Consider the following 24988-nt stretch of genomic DNA (forward strand, 5'->3'; position numbering starts at 1 on the left):
GTACCCACTCCTTGTTGTGATGCTTAACACATTCACTGCCACGTGAGTTGTATTTAACTCACATTAGTTTTGAACTCGGGGCCTCTAGAAGCATACATAACTCACACGTCTCTTCACCTTGAGAGCCATGAGAAGTATTTTTCATATTGCACATAACTCATGCACAGAAAATTAAAAACAACAAAATTTTCATTAAATTAGAAAGGATCGTATTATTGTCGAAGTTTTTATTCTATTTTCATAATAAAACACTATGGTCCCAGGGAAAAAAATATTTTTCTAGTGTGGCAGTCACTGGGTAATTTTATGTGTCAACTTGATTGGGCTAAGGGATAACTGGTAAAAATTACTTCTGGTTGTGTCTGTGAAGGTGCTTCTAAAAAGACTGGCATTTGAATCAGCAGACTGAGTAAAGACAGCCCTCACCAATACAGGCAGGCATTCTCCAGTCTGCTGAGAGCCTGACGAGACAGAAAAAGGCAGAGGAAGGGGCAAGCCCTCTGTTTGAGCTGGGATATCCCATCTTTTCCTGCCCTTGTACATTGGTGCTCCTGGTTCTCGGGCCTCTGGGCTCAGATTGGGACTTAAACCACTGACACTCCTGGTCCTCAGGCCTTTTCTCTGTTTGCACGGGAACTACACCACTGGCTCTCCTTGGCCTCAAGCTTGCAGATAGCAGATCGTGGGACTTCTTAGCCTACATAACTGAATAAGCCAATTGGTCATAAGAAATCTTTCTATATTTTTACATCTATATATCTTATTGGTTCTATTTCCATGGAGAACCCTAACTAACATACCTGGCATTGCCAAACAGTACTCTGATTTTAGATGGGGTGTTAAACCCTTCCTCCTTATGCAGCCCGTGTACCAGGAGAATCTCTCAGCTCCAAAGGTGGGTCCTGGTGGGCTTAAGCCCTGGCACACTCACTGATTTCAGCAATGTCTTTGAAATCCAAGCACTTTCTTTTCCCTCAGTGTGAGTGAGTAAATTCCCCACTGCTAAGGACAGCTATTGAACACTGTGAGAGAAACCGTGTCCCTGATGACTCTAATAAGTGACTGGATCAACCAGTCCTGAAGCCTGCCTACCTTCATGTTTCTCCCTAAGAGGATTTACACTTAATTGTTTACAAGGCAGCTCGAGTTGGTTTTCCTGGTGCTTGTGACATAATAAATTCTGACACAAGAACTGCCTTAAGTACAGACTCCCAGGAGGGGTTGATCTCCTTTGTGAGTGACTCTACTGTCCCCCAATATTTTCACTTCACATTATGATACCACATGAAATGCTATTTTTGGTTAAATAGCCCTTGCTTTTTAAAAACATATACACTCCTGAGAGAACTAAAAAGCCAGCAGACACTTGACTTTTGGTATGAATTTTCCCAAGCAAATAGTTTTCCTTCTAATGCCTAGTAAGTCAGCTATACAGTGTTCATAGGAGTTAGAATGTATGTATGAGAGGAAGGTGAGAGTCACAAGGGGTGAATAACTGTAAAGCACGGAGGCAATTCTAGGTGAGGTGCTACTGAGTGAGGCACAGGACAGCAAGAAGACACTAAGGGTCTGGGCAAAACCACTGATGAAATAGGGATGAAGCCAGGGAAGAATGTGAAGAAATCAATTTGTTGCTAAGCTTGGCCCAGGGTCTTAGGTACTTGCTGCTGCCAGGCTAATTTGCTTCATGGTCTCCAATCCTAGCAATATTATAGGTTAAACAGGTTTTTATAAGCTAGAAACTCAACCACCAGTTTTTATATAATATTCCCCTTCTTAAAAACAACAACAGTTCCTACTGCTATAGAATAAAGACCATCAAGATGGCTTCTTCCTTCTCCCACTGCATAGTCCATTCTTTTTTTTTGAGACAGGGTCTCATTCTGTTACCCTGGGTAGAGTGAGGTGGTGTCATCATAGCTCACTGCAAACTCAAACTCCTGGGCTCAAGCAATCCTCCTGCCTCAGCCTCCTGAGTAGCTGGGACTATAGGTGCATGCCACCATGCCTGGCTAATTTTTTCTACTTTTGGTAGAGAAGGGGTCTCGCTCTGGCTCAGGCTGGTCTTGAACTCCTGAGCTCAAGTCATCCTCCCACCTCTGCCTACCAGAGTGCTACGATTATAGGTGTAAGCCACCGAGCCTTGTCCATACTCCATTCTTGAGCCTTACTCAAGACATACTTGAGAGTTCATGGTTTAAGCTCCCCAGCTCCCAAAAAGACTTATTTAAATGACACTCCTTCTTTTTGGAAAATGTCCCCAAATCCTGCTGGAATTAATTATTCATGTTTTATAAAGTAGGTTTTATCTTTATTATGATTTTCTGTTTGGCTATACAAAATGTCATGATTGTAAAATTTCTGCTTGCTTACTAGATTCTAAACAATTTTCTTGAAATTAGAATAGCAACTTATTAGTAGTCTCCTCATAATTCTTTATAAAAGTATTAAATACATGTTTACTGAATAGCAAATAAATTATAAATAAAACATCAAATTCCACGAATGAAACTGAACTCTTAAATGGCCTTCAAACTTTTTGAACATAACTTGCCAGTAAGTCATAGAATTTTTAAGAAATTTAGATGAGTATATGTAGGATGAAGTTCTAAGGATATCAGTATTTTAAGTTTTACAGTATGCTTACAATCTAAAGTAAGTGTAAGTGACGATCAGGCTAATTTAGCTTTTAAGTTAAATTAGAGTTAGTATTGCTGTTTCATGTAGTGACATAAGCTTATTAAAATTCATATACTACTCAAATGTGGGATCCCTATTTCCTTTAAATATGTAATATAATTACATTTTCTTTAATATTAATTTTGCTTCCTCAGAAGGAAACCTGCTTATCTGTAAATTACATTTCAAATCTAATTATCATGTCAATTTGCAGATGGCTTAATAAAGAAAAACAATCACATACCAAATTTAATCTGCCTCTTAGGACTTTTTGTAATTTCAGTTAAGATATTACATTTCTATACTTAAAACTTGGAAGAAAAAATTATAAAATATTCATCTCAATACTGGAATAAAACAGATAAATGATTGATTTTCTAGTGGGAAAGGAAAATTTAAAATAAGATATAATGAGAACAACCCACCTTAAAAGCCCTCAAAATCAAGAAGGTTATAATGAAAAGGAAAAACCACATGAAATGTACAGACATTAGGCTTTGGAATCATATTATTCTTTACAAAAGTTGTATCAAACCGACAACTCCCCACTCCATCTGACTGTTATTCATCCTCTACTAGGAAGCTATCTCTGAAATCTCTCAGCCAAGAAAGTGATACCTCTAGGTTTTCATAGTAACTGCATCTACTGCCATATTACAGCACTGTATTATAATTGTGACTATAATTATTATTGAAAAATCTGCCTTATTGGTCTTTCTGCTTCTGCCGTTGTCCCACTTTAGTTTCAACACTGTAGCCAAAATGACCTTGTGTCTGATCACATGACTACTCTGGTCAAAATCCCCCACTGGGATCTCATTCCACATGGAGCAAAAGCCACAGTATGGCCTGTACTGCCCTACATGATCTCCATACCACCTACACCATCAACCACCTGACCCCATCAACTATTCCCCTTGCTCCCTGCATCCCAGCCATACTGGCCTCCTTAATGTTAATTAAATTTAACAAGCATCCTTCTGCCTCAGGTCTCATGGAACACTCTTTTCCCCATATTTACTTCCTTTGGGTCTCTGTTCACATGCCATCTGACTACTTTAAATGAAATAATACTCGCTGCCTTTCTCCTACAGTATTCCCTATTCCTTTTACCCAGTTTTATTTTTTCTCTATTGCATTTATAACTATCTGACAATATATCAGTGTATTTATTTGCTTTTAGTGTCTCTTTTTCCACTAGAATGTAAGCTCCTCGAAGGTAAGGACTTTTTGTTCAGTGCTGTATCCTGAGTGCCCAGCACAGAGTTCAACGAATACTTGTCAAATAAATGACTAAATCTAGTTTAAGTGTAGTTTACAGCCACAAGATTTTGAATCCTGAGATGTATGGAACATAGTACATACTGAACAAATGTTTTTGAATTAGAAAGGTAAAGATGTTGACCATCTTGCATTGAAAACATACATAATTTTAAAAAGGGTAAAAATATATAAATAAGGGTACCACAAAATTGTATCTTTGGACATACCTGTTTGAATTCTGAATCTTTTCCCACCATAACTTGAAGACTGTAAATAACTGGATCACCTTTCATTGGCTGTAAACACTCCCATGTAATTTCACAAATATGATCATTTACTTTCTCTATTTTGGGGGCTGTAGGGAACAAACATAAATAAAATCTGCTCACTTAATTTTTATCTTGGCACATTATGCATAAATCAAAATCAATAAACCTTTAAAATCCAGTTATAAACTTGACATAAATATCAGTGAATTTTTGAAATTTGCATACAAAGAGATTAAAATCAGCACTCTTCTTAAAGCCAAAAGACACTAAACTGGATGAGGAAACAGAAAAATAACTCAGTGAAACTCATCAATATTATTAGAAAGACTACTCGAAGAGTTCAGCTAACTATGGATCTGCTTAACAAATGATACATTCAAGTACGTGATCCAGGATATGGTTCTAGAAGTCTTTGTGATTAGTCCTCAGAGTGAAATGAACTTCATTCTTTTTGGCTAAATATATAATCCCTACTAGGGTCATTTAAATAAGAGTCCCTCTAAAGTTATTAAATAATTTAAAAAAATACACAAATCTATGTACATATATGTACATGTGTGTAAATTTGATTGAAAAATCCAAGGTAACTAAGAATTTGTTTCACTTAACAACTAGGCTCTCCCCTTGAAATTCGAATGAGATACCAGTAACTCAAAATATTTAAATAATTAGAGTTTGTGAGGTTTTTTCTTTAACCACTTCGATACCAGTGTCAACTAGGGTCGATAGCCACAGATGAACGCGTACGTCGACTTTAGCTGAGAGCCGTGATATGTTTCTAATTTTTCATTTATCAAAATAAAACTGTGAACATTTAAAAATAATGTAATGAAAACATATATATATATGTTACCTATTCTGATTTACATTACAAGTAAAGCTGCCTGTAAAGTAAAACAAGCTTTCAGTGCTTTAAAGCTTTCCTCATCACACAAGAGCAAAATGGATTTGTCATCAATGCACAGCACAAACTATCGTGCAGACCATGAGTGCCAGCCGTGGGCAAGGTTTTGCGGCCGGTGAGCGCCATCCAAACTGGTTAAGTAACAACAGAAACAGCAAATCAATTTATTAGAAAATCAGCATACCTATTCTATTTAGTATTTTTATGTTAGATTATTAAAAAGATAAGTGACAAAACCATTAATTTGTCTGAGTATCAATTTGCTAGATAAAATAGCCTTTATTATTGAATGAAACTCTCAAGAGGTGGTCTTGCCTGTATGATTTTTTATAACTGTTGGACATACATTGCATGCTAAAATTTAATAACAGTAAACAAAAAATTATGAAAATGCATTTAAAATATTTTATTAAAAAAATAATTTCAGGATGTATAACTTACCTTTCAAGGCAGCTGGGACAGATTTTGGAGTAGTGAAAATATATTCTTGGGAGAGGGGACCCTCCCCAGCTTCATTACAAGCTTGAATACAGAATTTATAGGATGTTGATTCATTAAGTCTTTGTACTTTGTATGTATGACATGGTCCTCTGTATAAGGATACAAACCTAAAATGGAAATAACTCTTTAGTAAATAAACCTCAGATTACTTTATGAAAAATGTTTTAAGAAACTACTAAAAAAATATAGTTGGGGACATTATTTGGGAGTAATAAGTCACCCCCAAAATTTAATGCAGGAACTATATGTTACTTCAAATAAAAATGTTTTTCATCAGATGATGAAAATCACAGATTTGGTAAATTTCCTAAATTGATATGGTTTCCTGAAAGACTGTTGCTAAATTTTGTGTCCAACCCTCATAATTGTTTCTTCTCAGCCTTCTGGTACGGCTTTGTTTATGAATGCTGTCTTTTAATGTACACTTTTTTTTTTTGAGACAAGGTCTTACTCTGTTGTCCCGGCTAGAGTGGAGTGGTATCATCGTAGGTCACTGCAACCTCCAAATCCTGGGCTCCAGCAATCTTTCTGCCTTAGCCTCCCGAGTAGCTGGGACTATAGCGTGTGCCACCATGCCTGGCTAATGTTTTCTATTTTTAGTAAACATGGGGTCTCCCTCTTGCTCAGCCTGGTCTCAAACTCCTGAGCTCAAGTGATTCTCCCCCCTCAGCCTCCCAGAGTGCTAGGAATATAGGCGTGAGCCACTGTGCCTGGCTTAATGTATACATCTTTAAAGATATTCTGAATGTCACAATTTTCATTATGAATTATTCCTAACAAAAGTCACATTCATATAATTTGCCAATTATAGCATGGGCTGAGCTAAGAGATTAAATTTCCATTTTAATTTTGTCTTAACTGGAAAAGAGAATTCTTAATTCCCAGGCATAATTTTAGCTGACTTGGTGATGTTTCCTAGAAATTTATAAAGCACTATGAGAGAATATATAATTTCCAATAAATTATTCACCTGAACTGGTCAATGAAGTTTAACATCATAAACTTTTCTCTTAATATATTATCCATAAGTTGAATGCTTCCCAATATTTCTGATTGACCGTTTTAATGACCCGAAGTAACAGTATTTCCAAGAAGCAGTAATTGGATAAGTCTTGCCTTTTTAATCTCTGAAATATTTTTTTTTTAAGTGATAAGAAAAAAACCAGTGGTAACACCACTGTTGAAAAAAGCTGGAACAATGACAAAATCCATGGTCAGGGAACAGCTAAAAGAGCATTCTGATACCCCCACAGCAAGTGTAAATAGTTGTGAAAAATCAAAGAAAAGGAATGTAACCAAAGATATTAATTTGATTTAATTTATTAAATTTACAACATCATAAAAGGTTTTAATTTATTTTCACAGCCAAAGGCCATAAGCCTTACTCATACTCTATAATAATTCTCTAGATGCTAGTATTAAGTTTGAAGTTCTGTAATAGAATTTATATCTAATAGAATTTTTATTCTATTATCTTTCAACCAAACACTAATTAGACCTGTTTTCTCCAGTAAGCCTTCTTGCACTACCCAAAATGTAAATGCTAGAAAGGGAATGAAAAGATTGAAATTTACCCAGTAATAATAACATATTAAAGATAAATGGCTACACCAAAAACCCATGGCAAAGTAAAGAACCTCCTTCTAGAGATAAGGCTACAAAGAGTACATAAAATTCTCCCAAGAACAAAGGCTAACATTCACAGACACACAGAGTTCAGGAAATGATCAATGCTGTTTGTTCTGTGGAATGTTCTTACTGGTGATACAGTATGCAAAACTATTCTGTATGTTATTTTAAATGTGTAAGTACTTCTGATTAGAGTACTTATGTACAAGCATCATGAATATGCCATTGTGGAATACTTGGCTAAGATACAAACCTAACACAAAAAACAAAGTAAACCTTGGGAAAAACTGTTACTAGTATTTCTGAATCGATCAGATATGCAAATTGTTTCTAATAAATTGAGTGAAAAGGAGAAAATTCAAATTCAAATTCTTATAATATTAGAAGATTAAGAGCTATGAAAGTATTGTTTATATGGGACATAATGTGAATAAAAAGCACAAGTTGGCATTTAAATAATTAGTGTTATAAATATTCTGAGTGACACTATAATTCAAATGCATGATTTAGTGGGGCAGTATATGGCATGGTATATAGGAAATGTACAACATATGTATGAAAATGTTAAAGATAGAGGCAAAGAAAAGAATTTGAATGACAGGGACATTAGCAAAGGGACTACATAATTAATCAGAATCTAATGAGATCTGAAAGTGAGGGACTGAACTGTATTCACTGAGAGTGCAGGTCCTGTGTTGGGGTGTGGAGGAGACTGAGACAATCCCTGCTCTCAAGAATCTCAGAGGCCTTAAGGCAATCACAATCATTTGCTGTAAAATTTTGTCTGCCTGGGAATAAACACTTAAGAGTTAATTTTTAGAAATGAGTAAGTCTCTTTTACTATCATACAGAGATGGGTTAGAGAAGAGAACCAAAGTATAGCCCATTTAATTTTTTCTCTTGGCATTTCACAAATTATAAACAGACTGACATTGTCTGATGTTTAAAAAACAGTATGCTTAAAAATCATTTCTGATGACAATCTTCACTATTTTTAAAAACTTATTTACTTCTATAGTAATCTATATATAATACTGAAGACCTAGGAAAATACATAAAGAAGCAATTAAAAAATTCAAAAAACCTACCTTCCGTTTTTATCCTCCATTTGAAGGTGGTACTGAATAGAATCTGTTGACAATGTCTTTGGGGTTCCTTCTCCCCATTTCAGCTTAAGGTTCTGGTGGCTAAAGGCAACACATTCCAGACGAGGTGGATCAGGAGGGAAAGGCTTAGTTTTTAATTTTATCATATGGCTGAAAGGACCAGCTCCAAGGCTATTCAAGGCTTGAATTCGTATTCTAAGTGCCATATTAAAAAAAAAAAAAAAGCTTAGGTTTAGTTGATGACTATTTTATTAAAGTGTCTTTCTGGTCTAGGCAAAAATTAACATAGTTTTTAGAGTGTACCTGTATGTTGTATCTGGTTGCAAATTGTCTATAATATAGCTTGTGACCTTTCCCACTGTCAAGGGCTGTTTATCTCCAAAGTCTATGCTGTAGGCAAGGATTTCTGAGCCATGGTCACAAGGCTTTTCCCAGCTTATTGCAAGGCATGTAGAAGGTGAATAATAAGGATTTTCTATATCATCATCACTTATTTCTTGAAGACAAGTCACAACAGCAGGAACTGATGGTGGAGTCACACAGGCTACCACTTCACTGAAAGGGCCTGCACCCACAATACTCAGAGCCTATAAATTAACAGAGCCTCCAAGTTAACAAAGACATGACCATGAAAATGCTAATGAAACATTTTAGGTGACGAGGGACTGATCGCCTTTACCTGGACTCTGCAATAATAGGTAGTTGCTGGTGAAAGTCCTTTTAATTCATAACTGAGGCCAGGCCCACAGTAACATATCTGCATACTTCCTTCAACTCCTCCCCACTCTAATCGATACTCAGTGACGTCTGTTCCATTACTCAAAGGAACCTTTAAATTAAGACAAGGATAAAGGTCTTAGTCTTGACATTGAGCAAGTGGCTTTTGGGCAAAAATGTTCTTTATCTGAGCACATTAAAAACAGATTGCTTTTGAATGTCTTTAAAACATTTAAGCACAATCAAAATGTTTCAATCTTACATTTTTACTCATTAAGACTATCTGAATTTAAGATTGGTCAAAAACTTTTGAATCAGAGGTAGAAATATGACTAAGAATAACTTTTTGTATTTTAAGGTAAATATACTTCAAAATAATTCTATTAAGTAATATAAAATGTTAAACCACACAAGGACATTTTCTTTGTTAAATTTCAAAGGAAACTGAAAATGTAATTATCATTACTGATTATACATAGTCAGTACATCATTATTATTATACATAGTAAGTACACTGGAGATAATAAATATAAGAGAAACCGTATTATACTAATTCTCATGGATGTTTGCTCTGAACATTAAGCTTACCAGTGGCTGAAATCTCAGTACTGAGACAAAGCTTTTGATAAAAATACAAAGCACATCATGAACATGAGTCTAAATACTTGTAATGCAAATATACTTTACTTAAATGCTTCAAAGATAAAAAAGAATTCACTTTTTACCACGTGAATTTAACTAGGACTTACTCTTTGTATAATTTAGGAAGCAAAAATGAATAGTATCTTTACTCTTTTATATAAATAATTCTAATCACTTAAGGAAGTAAATGTAAGTCAATGGAAATTACAATACCTCCCAATTCACTTGTGCACAAGTTGCAGATCTGCATGTCACTTGAGGGGGCTTGCACTGATCTGGTGGCCCAGGAGCTGTAGTAACATCATATTTTTCTGAAAATGGTCCAAACTAGAAAAAGAAATATATCCAGTGTTTCCATTTCTCACCCTTAAATGCCAACTGATTGCAGATAACTTTATATTTACAGATTCATTAATAATTAAGTATATTTTCCCTGTACTTCAAGATTAATTTGGTCAAGATATATTTCTATAAGCATTCATAGAAAGTGAAAATATTTAATAATCATGGAAGTGAAGGTGTGAGAAATTTTAAAGTTTTGTTTACTACAGTTTCTTCTGTCCCTTATTCCTTCATGAACTGGTTTTTGTAAGAAGGGCAGGAAATCAGGGAATTAGGTAGGTGAAATAAGTCAGAAGAAATGTGAGGAGTGAAAAAAATGGACACCAATTAAAGGTATGGGAGATGGTAGGCATAAATTATTATTTTTTTATGTTTTATAATTCTTTCTTAATACTTAGGCATTACATTCCATATCAAATTTTACCAATATGCTGCTCTATAAATTTATATTTATTTTATACCATAATTAGATTTCTCTGTTTTATGCCAAAAAGCCCACTCTCTCCTAATTACTTTTAGCATATATTACCTGGAATATAAAAAATTTCATTCAATGTTGGCAAACTCTTTCCCCTGAGATACAGAAGAATTACAGAAATGTCTAGTGGTCAATTTTCTTAACCACTTTGGTACAAAGCATCGACTATAGTCGATAGCCACAGATGAACACGCACAGCTGAGCGTTGACTATGAGTGCCGGCTGTGGGCAAGGTTTCGAGGCCGGTGAGTGCTGTACAGAAGTGGTTTAAGCTGACGAACAAAACAAAAACTCCAACACATTGGTATTTTCACTTACCAGTTATCACTACACTTATCACTACAATTATCAGAAATAAACCTACTCATTACTGCACTATATTAGGTGGTTTTGTCAAATGCCCATCTTTAAGAGCTATGTTGACTTCTAAGAAAACTATATGGGAACATTCAGTTGATAACAGAAATTTAATATTAAAATTAGTCAAAGTTAATTAAATTATTGTTCATTTAGAAACGAAGACATGTATTAATCACCCATAAAAACAACTTTTATTTTAATAAATAACAGTGGGCTTACCAAAGGGTAGGGATGTTAATGTATCAAGTTTTTATACATATTGTTGATAAACCTTAAGAAAATGAAATCAACTATTTAATAACCCATTAGGCCCTAAAAATAAAACTATAATATTTTAATAATGAAATTTAAAAGAATTTTCCAAATGAAGTAGTGCACTCCTTGATCATGTTTATTTATTCAGAGTACCAGGGATTTGAGTTTAATAATTGCTTCATTTTACCTGCAAATCTGATGTTGCACAGGGAATTTATACAAGTTTTTATCAGTATCTCAGGCTAATAATATTGTGAATGCAACTGCTTTATAACAAACACAAAGTAAAAAAAAAAAATCAACACTACTATTTACGGCAAAGAGAAACAAAAGTAAATTTTGAAAGGATGTTTCCTTTTGTTTTCAGTACTAATTTTAGTTGGATTTTAAATGAAGGTTATCAACTCTCCTGAAATAACCTTGAACTTGGCCATGAATCTACAGGGTAAATGTGGTGAATATAGCTAAACTATATACTAAATAATCATAATAATCAATTATAACAACAACTACTACTACTCTTGAAGACTAATCTAATGAAAAAAGTTATCATTAGATATGGTGAAAAAATATAGGCAAATCTGTACTAATCTAACATCTATAAACAGCAAAATCAAAACATCCAACTTCTAGAAACTGTTTCATCTAGGTAATTATAAATATTAAGGACTCTTACATTTTATTAACACAAGATGGGTTCACTTTGATAACACTGATTTTAAAATTTATATAATAATGTTTAAAAAATCCTTCCACAAAATCTATATAGCTTAAAACTATATGCTAATCTATAAATCTCAGAAAATGGCAAAAAAAACTTAATAAGATCACACATATAAAACAAGAAATGTCATTTCATTTAAGGTAACACTGGGCTATTTCATAAATCACCACTTCAAATATTTTATACTGCCTCATAATATTAGTTTCTATCACATTTGCGACGAATTTTTAAAAAAATACCAAGTGTTTAATATCTTTTTATTCACACTTCTATTATATTTCATGGACTCACAGTAACTATATCCAAGTAGAAGCAATGGAAAAAAAAAAAAAAACTAGCTACAGGAAAGTGCTAGACAATCTGCTTTAATTTCACATGAATATCACCTAAAAATACTGGACAGCAAATTTACAAATCAGAGCAAAATGCTAATAATAATGTGCCTACTCTGTGAAAAGTAATATTGAGATAATCTTGTAAATAATTGTTTCATGTAAAAAAAAATAATCAATGAACTATGGCAGAGTTTCTAGTTTTAGTTCAAAATGTTCTTAATTTAAAACAATAGAACAGTTTTAAAAACTTGATCACTTAGTTAAAAATTAAAATTTCAAATAAAAGTGTATCATTTAATAGTTTAGACTTACAGACTGTCAGTGGCAGCAAATGATTTACAATAATAAATACAACCTGGTAAAACGTATCGATCACATAGATAATTCTATTTAGTTCATAGAAAGGGCAACTGGGTGGTAGAAACTTGAGGTATAGCTCAACTATTTATAATAACTGAAGTATTGATCTGTTCCTCAAATTCCATAGGGGTAAAAAAAAATTTTACATTACAAATGTCGTGGCTTTTCCCCCCTTTATTGTGGGGCCAAGTTAATTCATGTCAACAAGAAAAAAAATAAGGAAAAGCTTCACAATTCTAGCATGCTTGATGGCTTCCCATTTAAAATAAAACTGCAAATGGTATGTTTATAGTAGTTGTCTATAGTAGGCACAAATTATATCTTAAAATCTATTATAGAATAGCTTTAGAAGGGTCTAAAATGTATATTCTCTGGAAATATAGAAAGCAAATATTTACTTAAGGTGATTTTGACAAATTATCACAAACCTGAAAATATAAATTAAGGTATCAGTAATTAAAGGTGCTATCACATCACTTAAGCCTAGGAGTTTGAGGTTGCAGTGAGCTATGAATAGTATGACTATACTCCAGCCTGTCTCCCCCCCCCCAAAAAAAAGCTATCCCAGCTATGTCAGGTTATTGTAGCCTTATAAGGCTGACAAGATGACTTCACATAGAAAAGAACGACTTGTGTGAGAACTGCCAAAAAAGTATATAAATTTGACATATCAGGAATTTAAAAATAAGTTTATAGATATAAATACAAAACTCACTTGGACAACGGGATTTGAAATATGGTACAATTCACTAAAATCTGAAATAATGTGGAGGGCAAACTTGTCAGTTTAATTTTGTGAAATTTTAATTATAGAAGAGTTCAAAAAAACAGAATGTTACTCAATTGAGGTAAGGAATTATTGCTTTGTCCTTAGGGAACCTGCTTTAATGCAGAGAGACGAGAGGTGTCATAGCTGAGTGGAAAGAACTTTGGCTCTTGAGTGTGGCACACTGGGGCTTGTGGCTTATCTCTACCACTTATTAGTTTGTGTGACTGAGGGCAAGATACTAATATTTAGCTTTTCTGAGCCCTAGTTTCCTCCGTTGTAAAACAGATATATCATCTATTTTGTCCATTTTATGGAGAAGTATGAAAGCATAGATAATATTATTTAAAAACCCATACAAAACAAGAAATGCTTGAAATATAAGTTTTTTTCTTGGGAAAAAATGAATTATAATTAGTTGCCAACTGAAAGTAAATGCAGCACATAATCAGGCTCAAAAAACTTAAGTACTTATGATCTTGCTTCTACTCTTAAAATGACTAAGTAGACCCTATTAGCACTGCCTAAAGGATAAACTTTGGCTCAGATGAAGTCCAAATCCAAAGTATCACAAATTCTAAGTGGAATTTGAAAATACTGAGATTCCATAACAGTTAAATTATGGGATATATTGACTTCTCTCCTATTTATAAATATAGGCTTATCAAAAATTACAAAATTTGTGGCGGTGGCTCATGCCTGTAATCCTAGCACTCTGGGAGGCTGAGGCAGGCGGATCGTTTGAGCTCAGGAGTTTGAGATCAGTCTGAGCAAGAGCGAGACCCCGTCTCTACTAAAAATAGAAAGAAATTAGCTGGACAACTAAAAATATAGAAGAAATTAGCTGGGCATGGTGGTGCATGCCTGTAGTCCCAGCTACTTGGGAGGCCAACGCAGGAGGATCGCTTAAGCTCAGGAGTTTCAAGTTGCTGTGAGCTAGGCTGATGTCACGGCACTCTAGCCCGGGCAACAGAGTAAGACTCTGTCTCAGAATGAATGAATGAATGAATGAATGAATGAATGAAATTTGGAGTCACATGTCGAAAGCCAAATGATCACATAATGGGTGTGACGACATTTTAAAATGAAAAACTACTGCGATAATAATTCAATCAGCATGGTCTTCTTACCCCCATTTTGTTAGCTGCACGCAGTCTGAAGCTGTATGTCTTTCCAGGAAGAAGGTTGCTCACTGTACATTCTACTTCAGTACCTTGGTAAACATCTCTGGGTTCATCTTTTTCTACAGGAGACATTTCCACACCATAACAGGAAATAGGTGATCCACCATCAGCCAGAGGGGGTACTAAAGATAGAAAGATTTATGCAATTTAACAAGCTGAATACTTTTAGTTCTAATTTAATTATAATTTATTACCAAAATGGAAATTACCCCATCGTAACTGTATTTCTTTAGCTTTGGGTCTACCCTGTAATCTGGGAGGGAGGCATGGGCCAGGAGGCACAGCTGGAGTCTGCACAAGCAAAGATTCAGAGACCTGCCAAAACAAAAGCAAAAGCAAAACAAAAATGCCCCCAAACCAAATAATCAGATTGCTTTTAGTAAAGAAAAATAATACAAAACACAAACATTGCGCCAATAATTTGAAATTGTACTTGATTATCAACTGAAAAGGAAAAAGGTTCTGAATAAAATCAAAACCTACTCAAATCATTAAAACTCAAAATTTTCATAGACAAATAATATACTATGCAACTACTATATACATAAAGCAAGTTACTGCAAAAGGAACCCCAACAAACTCTTCCTTTTCTTTCTGTAATTAAAAAACAAAAAAACAACTTCCAATACAACTTAATGGGTAATACTTTTGATCTTGTCCAAAGGGATCAACAAATCTCTTCTAAGGAGTGATGTTTTAACATTCTTTAAACGTTGTCTGCCTTATTTTCAGGAGGTTTAGAGTATTTTGGCTACTGTATTATATTTTTAAACTAAACACTGATTTACTTATTTATTTTTAAAGATGAGGTCTCACTATGTTGCCCAAGCTGAAGTGCAGTGGCTATTCATAGGTGCGATCAAGTACACTAGAGCCTCAAACTCCTGGGCTCAACTGATCCTCTTGCCTCAGCCTCCCAAGTGGCTGGGACTATAGGTACGTATCACCATGCCTGGCTAATTTATTTACTCCAAAATAATCTTTTCTTCTTCTTTTCCACCTAAAAATAATTCTAAAACTACATAAGCTTTTCCAGGTATCTGGTATCTTTGTAGGTATATGATATTGCTTTTAAGTTTCTATGCTATTATTTTTTTTAAAAAGTCTTTTAGTTTTATTTTAGACATTCTCTTAAAAACACTGACATCAAACCCAGTGCCGTATTCCCTACCTGCATGGTATTAAGGTTTACACTTAAAATTATTTTTAAACACTAATAAAATATGTGGTCATCATTTTATTCAGAAAGGTATAATATACTAGAATGCTATATTAGAATAATAGGATTTGTGTGTGTGTGTGTGTGTGTGTGTGTGTGTGTGTGTTTGTGTGTAGTTGCTTTTCTTAAATCCAGGCAGATTTTTTTACAGGATAAAATAAAGGAACTGAATCACAAGCCAGTTGAGCAAGATTCACATTCAGTTTCACCATACTCATATTTTCAGCAAATTGTTTACATTTCATTTTTTAAAAAAGAATACTTTCATTGTATTAATTTCCATTTTGAAAAATAATATTATGAATGCTCCAAGAAACCAGTCTTGATTAAATTTATTAAAAAAATCACTCCTATTAAAAAACATACGTCTCTAGAACATTATAAATGTCTTATATATAAAGATGGCACATTTTAAGTCCATTTTGGTTATTGGGTCTCTAATAATAAAATAATGGCCAACTTTTCTGAAATAAGTAAATATCAGAAACTAGGTTTAAACAGTAAGTGGTATTTCTTAGTTTGTCCTGACACACAATTTATGGAATAGTAAATCAGTCTATAATTATTTTATTTCTATTTCTGCTTAGTATGGTTATTAAGCATCATCCTAAAATTAATCTTTATAGTATATTCTTCAATGTTTTCATATATTTGTTTTTCTAAAACTAAAACTAAATACCAGTCAGACAACAGCTATTCACTGAACACTAAGACCTGAGAATCATATTAGAATATTCTGGTCACTATAAAATTAACCACCCAGGTTATAGAAATTACTTTTCTACATTTGTGGATATATTTCAATATTTGAAGTGGCATCTGGTGATCTCATCTCATTTAGCCAAGTTAAAAAAAAAAAAAAAAAGAGAATCTACATATAAGCATTACCGCACTCTGTCCTCCATCACTGATGCAGTAAACTCGTAAACGATAGAAACAGCCCGGATTCAGTCGATCACAGAGATGTTCTCTGGTAGCGCCACTGTATATCATATCCCATTTGTTTCCTGTAAGGTTAGGAATCATGTTCAATCATCCACAAGGTAATGTTTAACGTTCTGGTATCATGGACACGGCAGGTATCCTGGCTTCACTAAATAAGTATTTATGTAATTTGTCAGAAACAATTTAAGCTTGTTTCGGTTTCCTGGAAATGATCTAATTTTCTTTATGTGGGCAGTTTTCTAGACAAATCTGCATGGCTTTGTGGAAGCGAAATATCTCTGTAACAGACCTTGGCCTAAATTGATAATTTGCTTTTAATTAAGCATTTTAAATGTGTTTACTGGTCCAATAATAACATTATAATACAGAAAGAATAGAAAGAACTAATACTTTAGGAAGTTTAGTCTTAATTAAAAGACATCCTTATTTTTTTGCAGTACATAGGTCATTTGATAGAAATAAAGACAAGACTAGTAAATGTAGGATTCAGGAATAAAGTTCGTTAGTCATAAATTTATTATAAAAACTAGTAAAATGTGAGTTATATTTTAGAAGATAATATCTCTCTGATACATGTGAGTATAAATCTAACAATAAAACCAACCTTCAGAAGACTTCATAGTATCTAATGACTTAGTCTAGGTACACAGGGACTGAGCAATGTAAACAAATGAGAAAAAAACCATGCGAATGTAATAATATAGGTGTATAGCAGTTTAACATTTGATTAACTGTATTTATGGAAATAATTTAAAGTGGGTCATAACAGGCAAAATCCTAACTGCTACAAACAAAGGAAAAAAAAATCAACGACAGCCCAAAGTGAAGTAAACATCTTTTTATGGTAGCATATGGAAAGAGGAAAGAAAAGATATAATGTAAAATGTACAGAAATGAAGAGTAGAACCAGACTGACTGGAATAAATCTAACAATTTTTAATTTAATTAAAAAATTAAATAAAAATTAATTTTTACCATTAGAACCTTCTGCTATCTCCACTACATATTTATTGATGGCTGCCCCTCCATTGTCTTTTGGTGGGTCTATTCAAAGAAGCAAAAAGTGGTATTAGGCAAAGTACACACAACATAAAAATGGCAGAAAATTCTATAAACAGAATACCAAACTAGGATTGTTTAACAAGAAAAAGGAATTACCTGCAACTCTTTCTTATTAATACCAGTACCTAATTACTCTATGCTGTTGTCATCTGCTTTTCACTTAATTTACTATTTTTCCATGTTTGTAAATATGGCTGTCTATAACCATTTTTTTGTTTTTTTAAAGTGACGATGTCTTGCTCTGTAGCCCAGGGTGGAGTGCAGTAGTATGATCATAGCTCAATGCAGTCTTGAACTCCTGGGCTCAAAGGATCCTCCCACCTCTGCCTCCTGAGTAGCTGGACTACAGGTATGCACCACCAAGCCACGCTAACTTTTTGTCTCTGTAGAGATGGGGTCTCAATATGCTTTCCAGGCTGGTCTCAATCTCCTGGCCTCAAGCAATCCTCCCACCTCAGCCTCCCGAAGTAGTGGGATTACAGGCATGAGTCACTGTGCATAGCCTCCATAATAATTTTTAATGGCTGTACAACATTCTATTCATTTTAGACTTTAAGGTTATTTGAAACTTTTGGATATTTTATAAATACCACTGAAGTATTTTTATTGGTCTGAATTCTTCAAGCAAGAATCAAATTTATATGATCTTTTTCATTAACTAGTATATAAGCAGGTGTGTTCACTAAATGAATGACTGATTTTCATTTCTCATGAAAGCCAGATGACCCAGTTTAATAATCTCACAACATTTCATACAGTGCTGTCTCTCCCTGCTCATAATCTTAGTGGATCACAAGCTCCTCATATATCAAATCTGAACCTAGTATGTATGAGTACAAAAAAGAATCCCAATGAATGACTCTCCTACTTCTTATTGGACTGGCTTAACAAATATACTCAAATATCTTAAAAATTACCCTCATATTCAAATTATTTTAATCAAATACAAAAGTAATAATACATAAATATGTATAATATCTTACCCCAAGTTACTTTAAAACTGTGTGAATGTATCTTTCCTTTAACTGAAGGCTTTACAGGTACTCCTGGTTTATCAGGGCAGGTAGTAAATTCTACTATTTCACTTGGATTACTTTTGCCTTCTGAATTGTAAGCAATAACCTGTGATGAGAACACAAAGAAATAAAATGTTTGATACTTAATGATATTGGCTTAATGACAAAGTAATGAGAAACAAACAGATGCAATCTAATGATAAAATGGTTTCAGACTGTGATGGCTTGTTTCTTCGAGAATTGCCTGTCTTCCATAGGGACTTGGCACACATGAAAAGTATGCAAAAGTGTACTCTGCTTTTAGAGTCAGTCCTAGGAATACAAGTCTAAGATTTTGATACTAAACAGGAATCATTAAAGGAATAAGCTATAATCCGGTGATTCTTGATGGGTTTAATTTAGGCTTGCTTTACTTATTCTTTTAATATTCTTTTGGGGTTTAAAAAGATGTTTATACATTCATTGAATCTCCTTTCTTCAAAAAGCAAAGCTTAATACCCCCCTTCCCTGACATGTGAGTTTTACTTAATGACTCACTCTAACAAATACAATGTAGCAGAATGACTGTGTGTAACTTCCCTACCCTACCAAGGAGAAGACCACATGGTACTGAACTGAGGGCTCCTGGCAACAACCATGTGAGTGAGCTTGGGAGCAGACCTTCCAGTCCCATAAAGCTTTCAGATGACTGCAACCCCAGTTGACATCTTGATTGCAATAGCAGCCATAGGGACTTTATTACTTCTCAGCTCAGAAATTGCAAATGGCATCCTCTCTTACTCAGAATAAAATTTAAATTCTGCATCATGGCCCACAAGGCCCTATGTGATTTCACCCCTAATTACCTCTTGAAACTATACTCTAGAATCTTTGTGCTAGCAGTTATTTCCTCTGCCTGGAATGTTTTTCTTTCTGATCTTGACATGCAACCCTCCTTGTTATTCAGATCTGTTTAAACTTGATTTCTAAGAAGACTTCCTTGATTACCCATTCCCTATCACCTCACCTTATTTTAATTTGCCTGCAATGAATTGAGCACTATCTGATATTCGTTTTTGTTTATTGTCTATTCACCCCATTAGAATCACCTGTTTTGGTCACTGTTGTATTCTTAGCATTTAGAATAATGCTTAGCATAGAGTAGATGCTCAACAATTACTGGGTGAATGAATGACTCATAGACGGGAACTATGACACTACATAACACTAGGATGAGGAACTGAGTAAATCTACCACCGCAAATAATTTATGCAGCCCATGGGACCTCTGTAAAATATAGTCCAATTGTTCAATTTTGCTTAAGCTTCCTTAGTCCTCTCACATATTCAGATGGATTTTCAGGATATCTTTTCTCACTCTGCTGCTTTACAAATGAGACTACAAAAGGTTTAAAATACTTCTCAATGTTGTGCATAGCATCTACTTAAACCTTATAACTACAATAATAGTCTCTTTAAAGCCCATAAAAATTCGCTTATGTTTTTAAGGCTATATACTTCAGCACTGTCTCCTTGTACTGTAGAGTATCTTCTTCAGTTAGCCATAAAGGTAATTAAAAGTATAAAGCCATAAAGATAATCTTTTACTCCCCAAATTTATAAGTAATAAAAACACTGATTCAGTGCCTATCACACAGGGGGAACAGTGCTAGGAACTCTAGGTATAATGCAGTTCTTACCTTCAAGGAGTTTAGAATTTTTATGTAGAAGACAGATAATATAACATCAAAAGAATTGGGCAGGAGATTACTAAGACCTGAAATGGTTCAGGAAGGCTTTGAAATGGCAAATGGAAGTGATGTGGTGTCTTCTCGAGCAATAGTAATGAAAGGGGAAGCTTGGTAAGAGAGAAAACAGGAAGCCCTGAGCTTAAGAACAGAAGTGAATAGTAAACAATGAGCTGTGCTCAGAAAAATCCTTCTGGTGAGGTAGCCAGTTCAAGTATGCAGTAAAAGGCAGTAAGTTTCAAAAACTGAATGGGAATATAAAGAGGATATACCAAACTAAGGAAATTGTTTCTTAGAGGGAAAGCTATTTTTCAGACATATTTTTAGGTACAGAATAGACCTTGGCTTGGAAGCTGAGAAAAGAGTCTGAAAGCAGTTATATACAGAACATGTTTGGAGATTTAGTATTCTTCAGTACAGAAAGGACAGCTGATATAAGGCAAAGAGATGACATATTCAAGTGAGAGATGGATACACCAAGAAGAGTTAAGGACTTAGCTAGGGCACACTTAGGGCAGAGGAGAAAGGAAGACAGATCATAAAATGACACTAGACAAGATGAGAAGTACAAGCATGACTATGTACTGTTACAGATGCTAACATATAAGTAAATGTCAAGGATGTAACAAAAGAGTAGTTGACAAATCCAGATACTAGCTGTTCTGATTTCTCTCCATCTATGAAAAGGCCTCAAAAACAAGGAATAAAAGAAGTCACAGTATCTAAAGGTTCCTAGCTCAAGGTGCTCAGACCTTGACCTTGCTACTTGAAAAACTATTTTTCAGGAAATTCAGGAAACAAGGCATCAGCTCTCCAGTGGCCCAGAGTTATAGGAACTGGCTACTAGCCTCTGTAGCCTTTCATCCTTTCTTAAAAAATTTGGACAGCAAGTCCTAGCCCAGCCACCAGTGAACCACTGGATAAAATTAGAATTGTTTACTTCTTTATCACTCTTTAAATAATTTTAAGAATACTGTTTTGTTATGCTTTAAAATGTTATTTTCATTCTTTGTCCTTTACATTTTTAATATTTTGAGTGTCCTAGAATTTTTTTCAGTGTAGAACCTAGAGCTCTAGCATTTGGTAAACTTGGTCATATTACAGTTCATTTTATGATAATCATATCCTTATTGTTTCTTAAGAACAATAACATGCTAGTCATCACTTCCTGGATTATAACATTTTCATTATTTTTGCTTAGTGTTGTAAGATTTCTTTTTTTCTTTTGCATTTTTTTAAAGATTTCTTTATTTTTTATTTTATTTTATTTTTTGAGACAGAGTCTCACTTTGTTGCCCAGGCTAGAGTGAGTGCCGTGGCGTCAGCCTAGCTCACAGCAACCTCAAACTCCTGGGCTCAAGCGATCCTCCCTGCCTCAGCCTCCCGAGTAGCTGGGACTACAGGCATGTGCCACTATGCCTGACTAATTTTTTGTATATATATTTTTAGTTGGTCAATTAATTTCTTTCTATTTATAGTAGAGACGGGGTCTCGCTCTTGCTCAGGCTGGTTTCGAATTCCTGACCTCAAGTAATCTGCCCGCCTCGGCCTCTCAGAGTGCTAGGATTACAGGTGTGAGCCACCATGCCCAGCCAAGATTTCTTTAAAATATTAAAATTTATTTTGATAGGATTATTTGAAAGAAGAATCTACAATGTAAAGTTATAAAAGGTAGAATGACTGACTGGCTGCCAGTGTCTCCGTGTGCACTGCCACTCAGCTCTGTTACTGACAGAAGGATCTGAAGCTGGCCTCAGGTCAGAAAGTAAAATTAAGTTCATTCTAGTTATTGGTGGTGTTATATCAGGAATTGGAAAAGGAATCATCACCAGCAGTGTGGGCACAATACTGAAGTCATGGTTTACATGTAACTTCAATTAAAATTGACCCCTACACTAACAACGATGCAGAACATTTTCTCCTTATGAGCATGGTGAAGTTTTTGTGCTGGATGATGGTGGGAAGTACACCTTGACCTGGGTAACTATGGATGGTTCATTGACATTCACCTCACCAAGGACAATAATATGACCACTGGAAAGATATATCAGTACATCAACAACAAGGAACATAAAGGAGATTACTTGGGGAAAACCGTCCAGAGTCCACAGACCCTGGCAGCCAGTCAGTCATTCTTCCTTTTATAACTTTACATTGTAGATTCTTCTTTCAAATAATCATATCAAAATAAAATTTTAAATTTTAAAAATATCTTAGAACACTAAGCAAAAATAATAAAAATATTATAATCCAGGAAGTGATGACTAGCATGTTATTGTTCTTAAGAAACAATAAGGATATGATTAACATAAAATGAAGTATAATATGACCAAGTTTACCAATGCTAGAGCTCTAGGCTCTACACTGAAAAAAATTCTAGGACACTCAAAATACTAAAAATGTAAAGGACAAAGAATGAAAAGTTGCCCCTCACATCATAGATGCCGAGAAAATATCGATGTTGTGCCATGTTGAACCTGAGCAAGTGATCTGTGACCATGATTTCTCATCCATCTACTGAGTGCCCTTATTAGAGGAGCAAGGGGTCGTAGATTATTTTCTTTGAAGACTTGACCTTCCTATTGAGAGGCAGCCGTGAAAAATGCTGATGACCTGGAAAGAGATGACTGATAGATATGATCACTTGCTAGAGACCTGCTCTATTGCCCTTGTGGGCAAATATACCAAGTTCTCAGACTCCTATGCCTCCGTCATTAAAGCTCTGGAGCATTCTGCACTGGCCATCAACCACAATTGGAAATCAAGTATAGATTTCAATGGACTTGGAGCCAAGCACCTCGGAAGAAGAGCCTATGTGTTACCATGAAGTTTCAGAAGCTCTGTAGTGCTCATGAAGTGCTAGTTCCAGGAGGATTTGGTGTTTGAGGCAAAGAAGGAAAAATCCAAGCAATCACCTGGGCTCGGAAACAGAAAAAGCCCTTTTTGGGTGTGTGCCTAGGAATGCAGTTGGCAGTGGTTGAATTCTCAAGAAAAGTGCTGGGGCAAGGTGCTAATTCCACAGATTTTGACCCTAAGACCAGTCATCCTGTGGTTACATGCCAGACATGCCAGAACACAATCCTGGGCAAATGGGCAGAACCATGAGGCTGGGCAAGAGGAGAACCCTGTTCCAGACCAAGAACTTGGTCATGAGGAAACTCTATGGAGACCCAGACTACTTGGAAGTGAAGTACCAAGGCAGATTTGGGGTAAATCCATCCTTGAAAAACTGTTACGAAGAGCAAGGCTTGAAGTTTGTTGGCCAAGATGTTGAAGGAGAACGACTAGAAATTGTGGAGTTGGTATATAACTCTACTTCCTACAATCCAGTGATGTGTAAAGAAGTGGCTTATGGACATGTTTTCCCACTGCTAACCCAGTTATTTGGGAGTGTTTTTTGCAACAGCCTGCTGTCTTGTTGGAGATTCTGACTGTATACTTCCCTACTCCTGGTATTTGAGTGACTGCCATAGTGAAATAGTTTTAAATGGAAATTTGATTTGCTTATAGTAGATCAGTAAGAAATTTAACACATATTTGTATGATGTGTATGCATTTTAGTACTTATATGGCAACAACACCATGGTGTTACATGTAGAATTCTAAGGATTTAATAAACAGATTTAAATTTACAGGATTTAAATTATACAGATATTAATAATTTTCTCTTTTGAAGACCTGTCAGTATGATAATCATTACTGAAACAAAAATATAATCCAATATTATAAGAGGAAAACTGGAATGAATAGGCATATTTTTAGGTATTTTATAAATCTGGTAAATATGAAAACTATATTTGGAAATGAAAATGACCTAGAGTTATTAGAAGTTTTTAAAATGAAGCTAATATTATAAAATAAAGCATAACAAATGTAATTATTATGCAGTATATAATTAAATTTCCTATTAAAATTTTCTTTGAAGGTTCTCAAGGAATAATAAAATTTATCTTTGTTTTTTAATAGTGAAAATAATTTACAGTGACTTCTATCATTTATTTGAAATGATTTGATTAAACAAGCACTGGTAGGAATATTTAAATGTGGAATTTATCAACTAATAAGCATCCTATTATATTCTTGGGAAAACTTCTGCACAAATATTTAGGCATGCTTATGTTAATTGGTATATTAAGTAATTCAAGCATTGTTTTCAAGAAATAGCAATGTATATATTGACCAAATATCAAAGAGCCAAAACATATCCCAGAATGAGACTATACTAGGAAAGACACAGAATTTCAGGAGTTTCTACAGTAGGAGAATCTTCAAAGTTTGCCACTGCCTCAATTAAGCAAAAATGAGATGTAGAGCCCCCCTGTCTCAAGTGAGCAAAAATGACCTGTAATCTCCCCATCCTCCTCCTGGAATCATTCAGTGCAAAGGCCAGTAGGTGGGCTGAGCAAGGCAAGCATTTGCACTGGGGGGTGGGGGTGGGTTGAGTGGAGGCAGCAGCATGTACCTTGTACAAACTCAAGCACCCTGAATAGACTTTAAGGAAGAATA

At 34.7% G+C, this 24988-nt stretch overlaps 1 protein-coding gene and 1 pseudogene across 3 annotated transcripts in view; one reads left to right on the forward strand and one right to left on the reverse strand.

Annotated features, from left to right (window-relative positions):
• The window catches only part of FNDC3A (fibronectin type III domain containing 3A), a 153821-nt gene that overhangs the window by 3277 nt on the left and 125556 nt on the right, over positions 1-24988 (reverse strand). For all 3 annotated transcript variants that reach the window (XM_076009457.1, XM_076009458.1, XM_076009456.1), the window contains 11 exons: positions 18724-18862; positions 17654-17722; positions 16622-16740; positions 14724-14829; positions 14461-14636; positions 9924-10037; positions 9031-9180; positions 8655-8938; positions 8334-8546; positions 5557-5723; positions 4170-4297 (listed from right to left, as the gene is read on the reverse strand). In XM_076009457.1, coding sequence (XP_075865572.1) covers positions 4170-4297; positions 5557-5723; positions 8334-8546; positions 8655-8938; positions 9031-9180; positions 9924-10037; positions 14461-14636; positions 14724-14829; positions 16622-16740; positions 17654-17722; positions 18724-18862 — 1665 coding nt within the window. The remainder of the gene's footprint in view (positions 1-4169; positions 4298-5556; positions 5724-8333; positions 8547-8654; positions 8939-9030; positions 9181-9923; positions 10038-14460; positions 14637-14723; positions 14830-16621; positions 16741-17653; positions 17723-18723; positions 18863-24988) is intronic.
• LOC105855974 (CTP synthase 1 pseudogene) lies at positions 22941-23913 on the forward strand (annotated as a pseudogene).

The sequence above is a fragment of the Microcebus murinus genome, chromosome 13 (genome assembly GCF_040939455.1).
Source record: "Microcebus murinus isolate Inina chromosome 13, M.murinus_Inina_mat1.0, whole genome shotgun sequence".
Lineage (NCBI taxonomy): Eukaryota > Metazoa > Chordata > Mammalia > Primates > Cheirogaleidae > Microcebus > Microcebus murinus.